The 16,767-nt window shown below is 44.1% G+C and overlaps 1 protein-coding gene across 1 annotated transcript in view; it reads right to left on the bottom strand.

Annotated features, from left to right (window-relative positions):
- Positions 1 to 16,767, bottom strand: part of LOC124787922 (regucalcin-like) — a 98,320-nt gene that overhangs the window by 39,515 nt on the left and 42,038 nt on the right. Inside the window, exons 4-5 of the mRNA XM_047254948.1 lie at positions 6,689 to 6,901; positions 6,498 to 6,610 (exon numbers count right to left, since the gene is read on the bottom strand). Coding sequence (XP_047110904.1) covers positions 6,498 to 6,610; positions 6,689 to 6,901 — 326 coding nt within the window. The remainder of the gene's footprint in view (positions 1 to 6,497; positions 6,611 to 6,688; positions 6,902 to 16,767) is intronic.

The raw sequence follows: 16,767 nt of genomic DNA, 5'->3' as shown, positions 1-16,767 counted from the left end.
CTTCCCCCTTCCCCCTCAACCAGCAGCACGCCTGCCAAGTGCTGCAATGCACGATGAGGTGGCACACAAAGTGTCGCTGCCAAATGGTGTGTGTGGGCATTGGACTGCTGAATTACTACTCAGTCACCATATTATTGTACTTGGCCGTTATCGGAAACATACGGTGACTTTACAGTAAACAATTACAGTTATGAATGTGAAAATCTCATCCCACTATCAACGCTTTCCAGTCAGTTTTGCTTATACTATTAATCCAAATCAGGCGGTAACTCATTATAAGTCAGCCAAAGTGCTCTCGCTCCCTGGTGCACCTGGTACAATAATACTGTGTTTGACTAATAGCTACACTCCTGGAAATTGAAATAAGAACACCGTGAATTCATTGTCCCAGGAAGGGGAAACTTTATTGACACATTCCTGGGGTCAGATACATCACATGATCACACTGACAGAAGCACAGGCACATAGACACAGGCAACAGAGCATGCACAATGTCGGCACTAGTACAGTGTATATCCACCTTTCGCAGCAATGCAGGCTGCTATTCTCCCATGGAGACGATCGTAGAGATGCTGGATGTAGTCCTGTGGAACGGCTTGCCATGCCATTTCCACCTGGCGCCTCAGTTGGACCAGCGTTCGTGCTGGACGTGCAGACCGCGTGAGACGACGCTTCATCCAGTCCCAAACATGCTCAATGGGGGACAGATCCGGAGATCTTGCTGGCCAGGGTAGTTGACTTACATCTTCTAGAGCACGTTGGGTGGCACGGGATACATGCGGACGTGCATTGTCCTGTTGGAACAGCAAGTTCCCTTGCCGGTCTAGGAATGGTAGAACGATGGGTTCGATGACGGTGTACGGCCAGTGTAGGAGATCGCTCCCCACACCATGATGCCGGGTGTTGGCCCTGTGTGCCTCGGTCGTATGCAGTCCTGATTGTGGCGCTCACCTGCACGGCGCCAAACACGCATACGACCATCATTGGCACCAAGGCAGAAGCGACTCTCATCGCTGAAGACGACACGTCTCCATTCGTCCCTCCATTCACGCCTGTCGCGACACCACTGGAGGCGGGCTGCACGATGTTGGGGCGTGAGCGGAAGACGGCCTAACGGTGTGCGGAACCGTAGCCCAGCTTCATGGAGACGGTTGCGAATGGTCCTCGCCGATACCCCAGGAGCAACAGTGTCCCTAATTTGCTGGGAAGTGGCGGTGCGGTCCCCTACGGCACTGCGTAGGATCCTACGGTCTTGGCGTGCATCCGTGCGTCGCTGCGGTCCGGTCCCAGGTCGACGGGCACGTGCACCTTCCGCCGACCACTGGCGACAACATCGATGTACTGTGGAGACCTCACGCCCCCTGTGTTGAGCAATTCGGCGGTACGTCCACCCGGCCTCCCGCATGCCCACTATACGCCCTCGCTCAAAGTCCGTCAACTGCACATACGGTTCACGTCCACGCTGTCGCGGCATGCTACCAGTGTTAAAGACTGCGATGGAGCTCCGTATGCCACGGCAAACTGGCTGACACTGACGGCGGCGGTGCACAAATGCTGCGCAGCTAGCGCCATTCGACGGCCAACACCGCGGTTCCTGGTGTGTCCGCTGTGCCGTGCGTGTGATTATTGCTTGTACAGCCCTCTCGCAGTGTCCGGAGCAAGTATGGTGGGTCTGACACACCGGTGTCAATGTGTTCTTTTTTCCATTTCAAGGAGTGTATTTTGTGGTAAGTTCCTACAGAACCAAATGAGGCGTGGTGCGCCTTTTCTGGCACACCAGCTCTTTGGACGACTATCGATTACCCGGCGGTACTACGATCTTTGCCCCTGTTGTGATCTGGCGGCGGGTATTTGCGGCCGGTGAGTTGGTCGTCGGGCTCGCTACGAGGCGCTAGGACGTACTTGAGGGGAGGAAGGAGCAAAACACGCGGTCTCGGCCAGCAGCTGCGCGGCCGGTCTACCTTGCAGGACGGTCGCGAGTTTGTGGTGCACCTGCCTGATGTCAACTCCAGGCGCTGTTCGTAGCATTGCTTGTTTGCCTGTTTTCTCGGAAAGACCCATCCCTCGAGACCATTTCGAACAACGTTCTCGATCGAAGGTGTAAGTGGTTTTGGTGCCTTTGTTTCGTGGAACTATTTGCGCTGTAGGGACTGTCACTTGTTGGTTGGTTGGTTGCCCCAATGTATGTGTTGCTGAAGTAAAAGCAGCCGGAAAGGTGTGTGATCGAATGGAGACCAGGAGTCACTACTTCCTTTAAGGAAATCAGCGTCCCCAAAAGATGTAGTAACTGTAAGGTATTAAAAATATTAGTTCACAGTCTAGTTCTGATTTCTGCATACCAAACTTACACAATTCGCAGTTACAGTGTAGACCTATACAACGAAATTAAAGTGCACAAAACCTAGTTTTGTTGTGAAGTTCTGCATTTGAATAACGTGATATTATCTTGAAATTATTTCCATTGCATCTATGTACACATTGTCGGCCTTAATCATATGTATAAATATTGTTGGGTAAACTATGAGAGTGTAGAGGTATGATATTATTTGACAGCATTGCATTGGTGCACAAGTCTTAGTTTAAATGTTTTACAGCATTAGTTTCTATTGGAACCACTTATCGGTTTTTCATTTTATATTGTTTATTGATTTCTTAACTTATATTAATTGATGTTTGGTTGATGTTTCCGTGTTTTCTGCGGTCTGTTTGTATTCCAGTTTTCTGAGAGTTTGGATGTGTGGGAGTGGCACCACGTTCTGCTTCGGTGCACAGAAGCTGTGACGTGTCGTCTAATGGGAAGTGACTCCCGGTTGGGTCCCGAGGTTTAGGTGTTGTTTTGGACGACTGGCCCGCTGCTTCCGGCATTTTAAGGTAAGTCACCTTTTGCCCAGGGCAGCCTGGCGTCACTGCTCATTTGATAAACATCTAATATCTCATGTATTTTTTTAAAAAAAAGAAATTTTAAATGTGTTCGCCAGTGAATTATATTAAGTGTAACGTACTGTGCTAGTTGTGTAATTACTAAAAAAAATCTTTTTAAATTACTTCAGATTTATTGTTCATTAAGTAATTCTAATTTGCTGCTTGCTTGAGAAGGAACCTATTGGTCATTTTGGATTGTTTTTAAGACGGCCACGTGTTGATTGTTCAAAAATGGTTCAAATGGCTCTGAGCACTATGGGACTCAACTGCTGAGGTCATTAGTCCCCTAGAACTTAGAACTAGTTAAACCTAACTAACCGAAGGACATCACAAACATCCATGCCCGAGGCAGGATTCGAACCTACGATCGTAGCGGTCTTGCGGTTCCAGACTGCAGCGCCTTTAACCGCACGGCCACTTCGGCCGGCGTGTTGATTGTATATTAGCTGTTTTATAAATGTGGTCTTCAATAAATTGTTAATTTATTGACCTACTAGTTGTTGTGTTTAAGGAGTGACATTATAGTGGTCTTGTCCTTCCATGCTAGTCCCGACTTTCTAAGTCACACCAAACTGCTGACGTTATCGATTCCTAGACTTACACACTACTTAATGTAACATAAATTAACTTACATTAAGGACAACACACACATCCATGCCCGAGGGAGGGCTCGAATCTCCGAGGAGGGGGGGGGGGGGGGGGGGGAAACAGTGACGAAGTGCCCAAGACCGCGCGGCTACCCCGCGTGGCAGCTAACAGATATGCATTATACAACACGTACATCATACACCAAATTAAAAATTTTTTATTGTCACTTTTTTAATTTCTGAAGTTGCCTTTGTTTGTCATTCAAGCCATCTCCATACCAATTTTTATAGAAATCGGTTCAGCCCTCTAGGCATGAAATTGTAACACAGCTACTTTCACACTTACAGTATTAATATGGAAGTATGAAATAAACACTTTGAGAATTCTATATGTATTGTATTCATTACGTTGAATAATACTGCGTAGACTATATCAAACAATAAAAGCGTTTTCAGAAAATAAAGTTTAAAACTCTGAGAGTAAATAGGTTTTTTCTAAGGGTAAATATGTATTCGTAACTATCGTTGTACTCTTCAGTTCAATGAATATTCTCTACCACACGCTTTCTAAAGCAGCCTAGGTCCTTCCTTGGCGTACAAGCTATATTCATACCAAATACACTACTGGCCATTAAAATTGCTACACCAAGAAGAAATGCAGATGATAAACAGGTATTCATTGGACAAATATATTATACTAGAACTGTTATGTGGCTACATTTTCACGCAATTTGGGTGCATACATCCTGAGAAATCAGTAGCCAGAACAACCACCTCTGACCATAATGACGGCCTTGACACGTCTGGGCATTGAGTCAAACAGAGCTTGGATGCCGTGTACAGGAACAAATGCCCATGCAGCTTCAACACGATACCATACTTCATCAAGAGTAGTGACTGGCGTATTGTGACGAGCCAGTTGCTCGGCCACCATTGACCAGACGTTTTCAATTGGTGAGAGATCTGGAGAATGTGCTGGCCAGGGCAGCAGTCGAACACTTTCTGTATCCAGAAAGGCCCGTACAGGACCTGCCACATGCGGTCTTGCATTATCCTGCTGAAATGTAGGGTTTCGCAGGGATCGAATGAAGGGTAGAGCCACACATCTGAAATGTAACGTCCACTGTTCAAAGTGCCGTCAATGCGAACAAGAGGTGACCGAGACGTGTAACCAGTGGCACTCCATACCATCATGCCGGGTGATACGCCAGTATGGCGATGACGAATACACGCTTCCAATGTGCCTTCACCGCGATGTCGCCAAACACCGAAGCTGTAAACAGAACCTGGATTCACCCGAAAAAATGACGTTTTGCATTTCGTGCACCCAGGTTTTTCGTTGAGTACATCATCGCTGCCGCTCCTGTCTATGATGCAGCGTCAAGAGTAGCCGCAGCCATGGTCTCCGAGGTGATAGGCCGTGCTGCTGCAAACATCGTCGAACTGTTCGTGCAGCTGGGTGTTGTCTTGCAAACCTCCCCATCTGTTGACCCAGGGATCGAGACATGGCTGCACAATCCGTTACAGCCAAGCGGATAAGATGCCTGTCATCTCGACTGCTAGTGATACGGCGCCGTTGGGATCCAGCACGGCGTTCCGTATTACCCTCCTGAACCCACCGATTCCATATTCTGCTAACAGTCATTGTATCTCGACCAACGCGAGCAGCAATGTCGCGATACGATAAACCGCAATCGCTATAGGCTACAATCCGAGTTTTATCAAAGTCGGAAAAGTGATGGTACGCATTTCTCCTCCTTACAGGAGGCATCAAAACAACGTTTCACCAGTCAACGCTGATCAACTGCTGTTTGTGTATGAGAAATCGGTTGGGAACTTTCCTCATGTCAGCACGGTGTAGGGGTCGCCACCGGCGCCAACCTTGTGTGAATGCTCTGAAAAGCTAATCATTTGCATATCACAGCATCTTCTTGTTGTCAGTTAAATTTCGCGTCTGCAGCACGTCATCTTTGTGGTGTAGCAATTTTAATGGCCAGTAGGGTACCATCGAAATTCTTTCAGTGGTTCAGTTGCGAATATTTAACAGAGTTAGTTATGCATTTATAATATGGAGAAAGTAAGTTTCGATTGGTCGCGAAATGGAAACCACAGTGGAAATCCGGTGACGCTTTGCAGAGATGTGTTGGGCAGTGTCTGTAGTATGTCAGACGACCGTGTCACGTTGCGCTTTGCATTTCTGAGCGGACAGTGAGCACGTAAGAATGCCCTGAAAACAGTGCCTCCTGCCAAGTATGGCAACCTGCCGAGGCTGTTCCCCTGTTTCCATGCAAACCTACATAACGTAACGGATGTATTTCCTGCTTCGTGACAGTTCTCCGCCGCCCTCTGCTGGGACAATGAGGACGCTCCTGCAGCATTTTCGATGGGAAATGTCTGATCACCTACCATACAGTCCGGTCTTGGTCCCTTCTGGCGTTCATCTCGGCTGACATGAACCACTGGCTTTGAAGACAAATTTTTGGCACAGACAACGTGCTGCAGACCAGCGTTTCGAATTGTCGGAAAGCACAGGCGGCTCCGTTCTATGACGAAGGCATTGAAAAGTTGGGGTGACTGTGTAGACAAGTTGCTGCAAGATGCAGTTATGTGTTCCAAATACAATGTTTCCGATTTTCACTGTGGTTCCCATTTCATGACCGTTCGAAACTTACTTTCTGGACAATCATGGTATCAGTATGGGTTAGGGACCAGGCATGAGAAGAGTGTAACGCTATGACGGATCAGTTGTCTCATGTCCTCATTCTATGACACACTGCTTGACCCAAGACATTCGCTCCACGTCCAGAGAACAGGAACTTCACGCCGTCACGTCTCCTCGATTTTGATAGTCTTATACTGTCAGCGAAAATTTGTTGTATAACAAGGTTTCCAACGAGCTACTTGAGTCTAGAGCCATCACACACACACATGTTTAGCGACCTCGGCTACGAAGGTTAGTGTCAGACCCAACAGAAGTGAAAATACTACCTGCTTGCCGCCAAAGCACGCCACCCATAGGTTTCCGTCTGTATCAATAGTTTGTCCGTCTGGCAGTCCTTCCACGCCATTTTCTTTAAAGTTGAAAACGGTTCTTCTGTTGCCTGCAACAGAAACGCTTAAGTCAGGACAAACCTCAATTTGAGAACACTAAAGTAACTTCAGTTATGTATGTGGTTTACCTATTTTGCTCTCGGTAATATTAAAATCGAAGGCATCTATTTTTCCTGTGGCAGAATCTATATAGTACATGGTTTTGTTATCCGGACTCCACGCAATACCGTTCGAAATGCTGATTTTTGTTACGTGCGTCTTAGTGCTTCTGTCCTTGGCAAGACTGAATAATATTCCTTTCTCTGGTGTGACCTCATTATTTACTATTGGTCCCAACGTCCCTGAAACAAAAATAATCAACAGTTTTAAATGTCTTTTGCCAAATAACATTCACCCTTTGGATGTACCTGAATACAATGTAATTCTGAAGTTCTAGTGCAAGAATAAGAAATGATAGAGAATTAGAGAACACTTTTTCAATTTTTTAAACGTGTATTAAAAATATTGTACTCGGTGAAGAAAATTTCAATACTCGCACTTCGTAGTACGGTCTCTTGCATTTTATTAATGCAAAAATGTCTGTAATAAAATGAGTCCTGCTCTTATTTTCAGTGAAAACTTGTTAAAGATGGGCTATTTTGCAACACGGTACTGACATGTACAACAAGTATCGATTTTCAATATAATATAATTTGGATTCGAATGTAGTAGAATATGTATTTGACGGATTTGGCTTGTGTGTTCGGGCCATCGGTTCACCTCAAGCCTGGTCTTCCTAAACATATTTTGCATATCGTTGCTGCGGTACAATGCACTTGTATGATGTGATGTGTGATACTTATGGTCGAAGGGAACGTGCCAAATAGAAATATGAATTCAATAATGGAGGATAACAGAAGGAGGGATTGATCAAAAAAGGGCGTGATTGAACTGGTGGTTTTTACTTTGGCGAAGGGTTATGACTGGAGAAGTGGGGAGCAAAGCTAATAATGGCCCATAAACCGTAGCATGAAGTCACCCACATGGTACTAAAAGGAATCGCTAAGTTTCGGTTACACGATAAATCACACAAATCTAAAGGTTTGAATTCAACTAAATACTTAATGATTACAATTATGAATAACTTAAACTAGAACGATCACGTAGATAATGGTGTGCTTAAAGTTAACTCAAGACTGCAATTTATTGGGCAGAAGTCTTAGAAGATACAACGGATCTACTAAACAGTTTGCCTGCACTACGCTAGTCCGTCCCTTTTGGAGTATTGCTGCGCCGTGTGGGATCTGCGTAAGGTAGGGTTGACGGAGGACATCGAAAAGGTTCAAAGGAGGGCAGCTCGTTCTGTATTATCACGAAATATGCGAACTGGGATGTCAATCAGCAAACCATACATCTTTTGTTGCGGCAGGATCTTTTCACGAAATTTAGATCATCATCTTCCTCCCACTAATGCGAAAATATTTTGTTGGCGCCAACCCACATAATGAGAAATGATCATTGTAATGAAATCCGAGCTCACTCGGAAAGATTTAAGTGTTCGTTTTTCCCGTGCGCTGTTAGAGAATGGAACGGTAGAAAAATAACTGGAAGGTGGTTCGATGAACCTTCTGCGAAGCACTTAATTGTGCATTAGAGAGTAATCATGTAGATGTAGATGGGAAGTGTTGGTTGGTTGACTCGGAGGAGGGGACCAAACAGCGAGGTCATCGGTCCCATCGGATTAACGAAGGATGGGGAAGGAAGTCGGCCGTGCCCTTTCAAAGGAACCATCCCGGCATTTGTCTCATGCGATTTAGGGAAATCACGGAAAACTTAAATCAGGATGGCCAGACACGGGATTGAACCGTCGTCCTCCCGAATCCAGTGAGCTAACAACTGCGCCACCTCGCTCGGTCCAAAAGAGGTGAAATCTTGAAATCCAGAAAAGAAGGGTGGATAATCATTTGTTTGTCCTATCTACATATACATCTACATCCATACTCCGCAAGCCACCTGACGGTGTGTGGCAGAGGGTACCTCTATCGGTTCTCCCTTCTATTCCAGTCTCGTATTGTTCGTGGAAAGAAAGATTGTCGGTATGCCTCTGTGTGGGCTCTAACCCCTCCGATTTTATCCTCATGGTCTCTTCGCAAGATGTACGTGGGAGGGAGCAATATACTGCTTGACTCCTCGGTGAATGTATGTTCTCGAAACTTAAACAAAAGCCCGTACCGTGCTACTGACCGTCTCTCTTGCAGTCTTCCACTGGTGTTTATCTATGATCTCCGTAACGCTTTCGCGATTGCTAAATGATCCTGTAACGAAGCGCGCTGCTCTACGTTGGATCTTCTCTATCTCTTCTATCAACCCTATCTGGTACAGATCCCACACCGGTGAGCAGTATTCAAGCAGTTGGCGAACAAGTGGAGTGTATCCTACTTCCTTTGTTTTCGGACTGCATTTCCTTAGGATTCTTCCAATAAATCTGTCTGGCATCTGCTTTACCGACGATTAATTTTGTATGGTCATTCCATTTTAAATCACTCCTAATGCTTACTTCCAGATAATTTATGGAATTAACTGCTTCCAGTTGCTGACTGCTATATTGTAGCTAAATGATAAAGGATCTTTCTTTCTATCTATTCGCAGCACATTACACTTGTCTACATTGAGATTCAATTGCCATTCCCTGCACTATGCGTCAATTCGTTGCAGATCCTCCTACATTTCAGTACAATTTTCTATTGTTACAACCTCTCGATGTACTACAGCATTATCCGCAAAAAGCCTCAGTGAACTTCCGATTTTATCCACAAGGTCATTTATACATATTGTAAATAGCAACGGTCCTACGACACCCCACTGCGGCACACCTGAAATCACTCTTACTTCGGAAGACTTCTCTTCATTGAGAATGACATGCTGCGTTCTGTTATCTAGGATCTCTTCAATCCAATCACACAATTGGTCTGATAGTCCATATGCTCTTACTTTGTTCATTAAACGACTGTGGGGAACTGTATCAAACGCCTTGCGGAAGTCAAGAAACACGGCATCTACCTGCGAACTCGTGTCTATGGCCTTCGGAGTCTCGTGGACAAATAGCGCGAACTGGCTTTCACACGGTCGTCTTTTTCGAAACCCATGCTGATTCCTGCAGAGTAGATTTCTAGTCTCCAGAAAAGTCATTATACTCCAACATAATACGTGCTCCAAAATTCTACCACTGATCGACGTTAGAGATATAGGTCTGTATTTCTGAACATCTGTTCGATGTCCCTTCTTGAAAACGGGGATGACCTGTGCCCTTTTCCAATCCTTTGGAACGCTACGCTCTTCTAGAGACCTACGGTACACCGCTGCAAGAAGGGGGCAAGTTCCTTCGCGTACTCTGTGTAAAATCGAATTGGTATCCAATAAGGTCTAGCGGCCTTTCCTCTTTTGAGCAATTTTAATTGTCTTTCTATCCCTCTGTCATCTATTTCGATATCTACCATTTTGTCATCTGTGCGACAGTCTAGAGAAGGAACTACAGTGCAGTCTTCCTCTGTGAATCAGCTTTGGAAAAAGACATTTAGTATTTCGGCCTTTAGTCTGTCACCCTCTGTTTCAATACCATTTTGGTCACAGAGAGTCTGGACATTTTGTTTTGATCCACCTACCGCTTTGACATAAGAACAAAATTTCTTAGGATTTTCTGCCAAGTCAGTACACAGAACTTTACTTTCGAATTCATTGAACGCCTCTCGCATAGCCCTCCTCACGCTACATTTCGCTTCGTGTAGTTATTGTTTGTTTGCAAGGCTTTGGCTATGTTTATGTTTGCTGTGACGTTCCCTTTGTTTCCGCAGCAGTTTTCTAACTCGGTTGTTGTACCACAGCTGCTCTTTTCCATCTCTTACGATCTTGCTTGGCACATACTCATCTAATGCATATTGTACGATGGTTTTGAATTTTGTCCACTGATCCTCAACACTATCTTTACTTGAGATAAAACTTTTGTGTTGAGGCGTCAAGTGCTCTGAAATCTGCTTTTTGTCACTTTTGCTAAACAGGAAAATCTTCCTACCTTTTTTAATATTTCTATTTACGGCTGAAATCATCGATGCTGTAACCGCTTTATGATCGGTGATTCCCTGTTCTGCCTTAACTGTTTCAAATAGTTCGGATCTGATTGTCAACAGAAGGTCTAATATGTTATCGACACGAGTCAGTTCTCTGTTTAACTGCTCAAGGTAGTTTTCAGCTTATGCAGTTCAAAGAATTTCACTGTATTCTTTGTCCCTGCCACCCGTTATAAAGGTTTGAGTCTCCCAGTCTCTAACTCGTTAATTAAAATCTCCACCCAGAACTATAACATGGTCGGGAAATCTACTCGATATATTTTCCAAATTTTCCTTCAGGTGCTCTGCCACAACAGCTGCTGAGCCAGGGGGCCTATAGAGACATCCAATTACCATGTTTGAGCCTGCTTTAACCGTGACCTTCACCAAAATTATTTCACATTTCGGATCTCCGTCAGTTTCCTTCGATACTGTCGCACTTTTTATCGCTATAAACACGCCTCTCCCTTCACGACTACCCACTCAATAGTTATGGCGGTTATCGCTGAAACAACCGTTGTATCGCTTTTTTCCACGCCAATTTAACCTGTCCTTTAAAACAGCAAAACAAATAGTTTCTGAAATGAACGACTCTCAGCTTTTTATTCTTATTATTTCCTGTAATAAACATAGAAATCAAACAAAGACTGAGAAATTCTGAGTCTCAGTTTCAAGATAAATAGAGAAACAATGTTAAACAAGTAAATAAGACGAAACTTACTCCGTCCACCGTTTGGCGCTTTACTCGAAAAGTGGTAAGTGGTTTAATACTACCAAAAAAAATCAGTATTCCCCTATTGATTCTAATATTTTGAAACTCTGCTTAAAAATCATGTTGTGATCGGGGATCACACGAGTAGTCGATACTAAAAGGTGAAAACAGTTTGAAGAACTCTGCTTTTCGTGTTACTCTGTCCATTTTCAAGGGCTACAAGCATATAAACACGTATTATGTAGAGTAAGACAACAGATCAGCTGTTTTGTATTTTTATTGACTACTGTGAATGAATTGCTAAGTTTTTAATTTATTACTATTACCATAATTTCATTCCTTGTGTATTGTCTCATAGAAATGGCAGAAAAACCTCTAATGTTTTAAACCAAATGAAGCATTGTACTTAACTGCTACGTCACTCTGTAAAAAATTTTCTAAACTAGGGTTGGTGCCAGTGCAGAACACGCGCTGCACGTTTAATCGAAGAAAAGTCCGTTAGGAGATGCAAGAGTGAAGATTTTATTGTGACGAAATGCGCGGTGGTGTCACTGCATTGAATTATCATTTCTACTGAAACTGTTTGGCCCTGGAAGTAAGTATGCTACATATCAAGTATTAGGTGACGACAGTAAATCGTTGTCTGTCATTAAGTGGTATGCATTACCATTTTATTTTTTCTCGCAATATCAATTTATATGAATGTTTTCTTTTCCTCATTAGTAATCAGAAATTGGTACACCGCCACTGAAGACGACAAAGATAGGCTTTTAAAATTATTTTTGTAACAAATGAGCAATTTCACGAGGAAATTCAATTTTTTTAACAACGTATGTTTCAATCTCGCTTGAGAGGAGTTATCATAAACGCAGAATATTTCTATGCAAAAGCATGACTTTCACCTGGAGTCATAAGAAGAGGCAGTAATTTCTTCCATCTGCAAGACATCTTATAATACATATATAGGCTCAAATCATCAATATTTAATGGATGGACTGTGTGATCGGAAAGCACAAAAAAATCAGAGGTAAAACAATATCAACCTAACTTAATAGTGACTTCTACTATATATATATATATATAGAGCCGGCCGGAGTGGCCGAGCGGTTCTAGGCGCTACAGTCTGGAACCGCGCGACCTCTACGGTCGCAGGATCGAATCCTGCCTCGGGCATGGATGTGTGTAATGTCCTTAGGTTAGTTAGGTTTAAGTAGTTCTAAGTTCTAGAGGACTGATGACCACAGCAGTTAAGTCCCATAGTGCTCAGAGCTATTTGAACAATATATATATATATATATATATATATATATATATATATATATATATATATACCCGTTCATTATAGATGCCCATAGCACTAGCAATCTCACGCACCTTACCTCTACTGTCATCCATCACCATATATATATATATATATATATATATATATATATATATATATATATGTGTGTGTGTGTGTGTGTGTGTAGTAATCGTGTGGTGTCACCGCCAGACACCACACTTGCTAGGTGGTAGCCTTTAAATCTGCCGCGGTCCGCTAGTATACGTCGGACCCGCGTGTCGCCACTATCAGTGATTGCAGACCGAGCGCCGCCACACGGCAGGTCTAGAGAGACTTCCTAGCACTCGCCCAAGTTGTATAGCCGACTTTGCTAGCGATGGTTCACTGACAAATTACGCTCTCATTTGCCGAGACAATAGTTAGCATAGCCTTCAGCTCCGTCATTTGCTACGACCTAGCAAGGCGCCATTATCATTTGCTATTCATCTTGTGATGCATGTACCGTCAGACCGATGTTCACCAATTATGGGTTAAAGTTAAGTATTCCAGAAGCTACGTACGTTTTTCTAAGTTCTCATTTCCGTGTCCTGTTCCAGACCTCACGCCAGCCTGCGTGAGCTTAAACGCGTGCCTTTCGGCTTCCTCTCATAGTGGCTTGGTTGTCTTGCCAATTCACAACAAATCGAACAATTGCCTTTTTGTTAAGTACCAAGTTTGCTGCAAAATACGGTTTGTGTGACTTCAGTATTTGTACGTTGCATTCTATTTTTCTTACGTTGCGAGGAAGACTGTCCATGGCACCAAATTTAGTATCAAAAAGAATTCATGCTTTAATTCTAGCACAGCAACCAGTACTCTTCCCTCGTTACCTAAAATTCATGCCGATTCGCACTCTTTGTGCTGGCTGCTGGGCTGCCTCCGAGCACTCACGGTTATTCCAAAGTCGACCAACAGAAATAACACAGTGGAGGACATTGGTGACAACAGAGCGCCACTCGGAAACTCTCCGCAAGCCTGGGTTCAGATTTGTCAATTCCCGTGCGGTAATACGGCGGATTCGTCTGCTGCAACGAGATCGAAGTTGTTGCGTGGCCTCCGGTGTCTTGGGAGTCCCTCGTGAATAAATTTGGAGTCAGCTGTCGCAGTCTCGCCCTTCGACGTAGGACTGTCGATATTTTTAAAAATATCGGGGATCCGATGTATCGATATTTACGATATTTAAATAAAATGTCAGTGTTGGTCCTCGATATATCGCAAGACAGCGTCTATTTATTGATATATTGACGGGCACATCGACGTACCAACCTATAAAAATAACGGCTGCACGTTGTAACTACAGGGTGTTACAAAAAGGTACGGCCAAACTTTCAGGAAACATTCCCCACACACAAAGAAACAAAATATATTATTTGGACATGTGTCCGGAAACGCTTACTTTCCACGTTAGAGCTCATTTTATTACTTCTCTTCAAATTACATTAATCATGGAATGGAAACACACAGCAACAGAACGTACCAGCGTGACTGCAAACACTTTGTTACAGGAAATTTTCAAAATGTCCTCCGTTAGCGGGGATACATGCATCCACCCTCCGTCGCATGGAATCCCTGATGCGCTGATGCATGGAATCCCTGATGCGCTGATGCAGCCCTGGAGAATGGCGTATTGTATCACAGCCATCCACAATACGAGCACGAAGAGTCTCTACATTTGGTACCGGGGTTGCGTAGACAAGAGCTTTCAAATGCCCCCATAAATGAAAGTCAAGAGGGTTGAGGTCAGGAGAGCGTGGAGGCCATGGAATCGGTCCGCCTCTACCAATCCATCGATCACCGAATCTGTTGTTGAGAAGCGTACGAACACTTCGACTGAAATGTGCAGGAGCTCCATCGTGCATGAACCACATGTTGTGCCGTACTTGTAAAGGCACATGTTCTAGCAGCACAGGTAGAGTATCCCGTATGAAATCATGATAACGTGCTCCATTGAGCGTAGGTGGAAGAACATGGGACCCAATCAAGACATTACCGACAATGCCTGCCCAAAAATTCACAGAAAATCTGTGTCGATGACGTGATTGCACAATTGCGTGCGGATTCTCGTCAGACCACACATGTTGATTGTGAAAATTTACAATTTGATCACGTTGGAATGAGGCCTCATCCGTAAAGAGAACATTTGCACTGAAATGAGGCTTGACACATTGTTGGATGAACCATTCGCAGAAGTGTATCCGTGGAGGCCAATCAGCTGCAGATAGTTCCTGCACACGCTGTACATGGTACGTAACAACTGGTTCTCTCTTAGCACTCTCCATACAGTGACGTGGTCAACGTTACCTTGTACAGCGGCAACTTCTCTGACGCTGACATTAGGGTTATCGTCAACTGCACGATGAAATGCCTCGTCCATTGCAGGTGTCCTCGTCGTTCTAGGTCTTCCCCAGCCGCGAGTCATAGGCTGGAATGTTCCGTGCTCCCTAAGACGCCGATCAATTGCTTCGAACGTCTCCCTGTCGGGACACCTTCGTTCTGGAAATCTGTCTCGATACAAACGTACCGCGCCTCGGCTATTGCCCCGTGCTAATCCATACATCAAATGGGCATCTGCCAACTCCGCATTTGTAAACATTGCACTGACTGCAAAACCACGTTCGTGATGAACACTAACCTGTTGATGCTACGTACTAATGTGCTTGATGCTAGTACTGTAGAGCAATGAGTCGCATGTCAACACAAGCACCGAAGTCAACATTACCTTCCTTCAATTTGGCCAACTGGCGGTGAATCGAGGAAGAACAGTACATACTGACGAAACTAAAATGAGCTCTAACATGGAAATTAAGCGTTTCCGGACACATGTCCACATAACATCTTTTCTTTATTTGTGTGTGAGGAATGTTTCCTGAAAGTTTGGCCGTACCTTTTTGTAACACCCTGTATACTGCCTGTTTCACAGCTGTATATTTAAGTATAGATTTGTTATTAGATATTCTCTGCATCAACATGCTAGCAGTCTGTCTATCGCCCCTAGAGCAAAAATTGAAGGGGAAACGATGAGCGTTCATTTTTGACGGTAACCACTTTGTCAACAATGGTAACTGCATGTAAGCGGCAGTACAAAAGGTGTCCAATGGGTCCGTCGTTCGGTTTCGTCACACATCGGATTTGTACGGAACACTTCACTCTTTTTCATTTCTGTAAACACCAGCGACCTAGCAGTTGTTATGTTAAAATTGCGTGGTGAAGTTAAACGTTCCATTTCCTGTTGGTAGTAGCGAGCGCCTATTACGTCGGTGTTTCCCCACCCACGTCTCCGCCTCTCGCAAAGACCAATCTTGTCATTTAGATTTTTGTTCATCTTCAGCAACTGTTTCTGAAGAATGCCGATGACAAGAAATAGCAATCTAATTGCGTTACAAGGTTTTTTAGTGTATGTCGTGTGCTATGTCTTGACATTGGAAATCTTGTTATTCCATTTACAACCCCCGCCCCCCCCCCCCCCCCCCCCCGGTACCAGTGCAATCGGACTACTTTATGCCACCTATACTCGCTTCACACGCTCAAAGAGAAAGACTGGAAGAAAGCTCGCAAAAGTAGTAAGACTCCTTTACACAGCAAAGTCAAATTATGTTCTAGTGAAATTAGAAAGAAATACTTCAAATATTTTCCGAAAATTGCGAAAAAAACGTAAAATAAAAATAACGGCATTCAGCATCATCATTTCGACATCGATATATCGCTGAAAGTGAATTCATCTGTATATATCGATTGTTGTTGTTGTTGTGGTCTTCAGTCCTGAGACTGGTTTGATGCAGCTCTCCATGCTACTCTATCCTGTGCAAGCTTCTTCATCTCCCAGTATCTACTGCAACCTACATCCTTCTGAATGTGTTTAGTGTATTCATCTCTTGGTGTCCCTCTACGATTATAACCTTCCACACTGCCCTCCAATACTTAATTGGTGATCCCTTGATGCGTCAGAACATGTCCTACCAACCGATCCCTTCTTCTAGTCAGGTTGTGCCACAAACTTCTCTTCTCCCCAATCCTATTCAATACCTCCTCATTAGTTACGTGATCTACCCACCTTATCTTCAGCATTCTCCTGTAGCACCACATTTCGAAAGC

This window comes from Schistocerca piceifrons, chromosome 1 (assembly GCF_021461385.2).
Source record: "Schistocerca piceifrons isolate TAMUIC-IGC-003096 chromosome 1, iqSchPice1.1, whole genome shotgun sequence".
NCBI lineage: Eukaryota > Metazoa > Arthropoda > Insecta > Orthoptera > Acrididae > Schistocerca > Schistocerca piceifrons.
The sequence above is the reverse complement of the archived record's forward strand: the minus strand, read 5'-3'. Positions and strand labels throughout refer to the sequence as shown.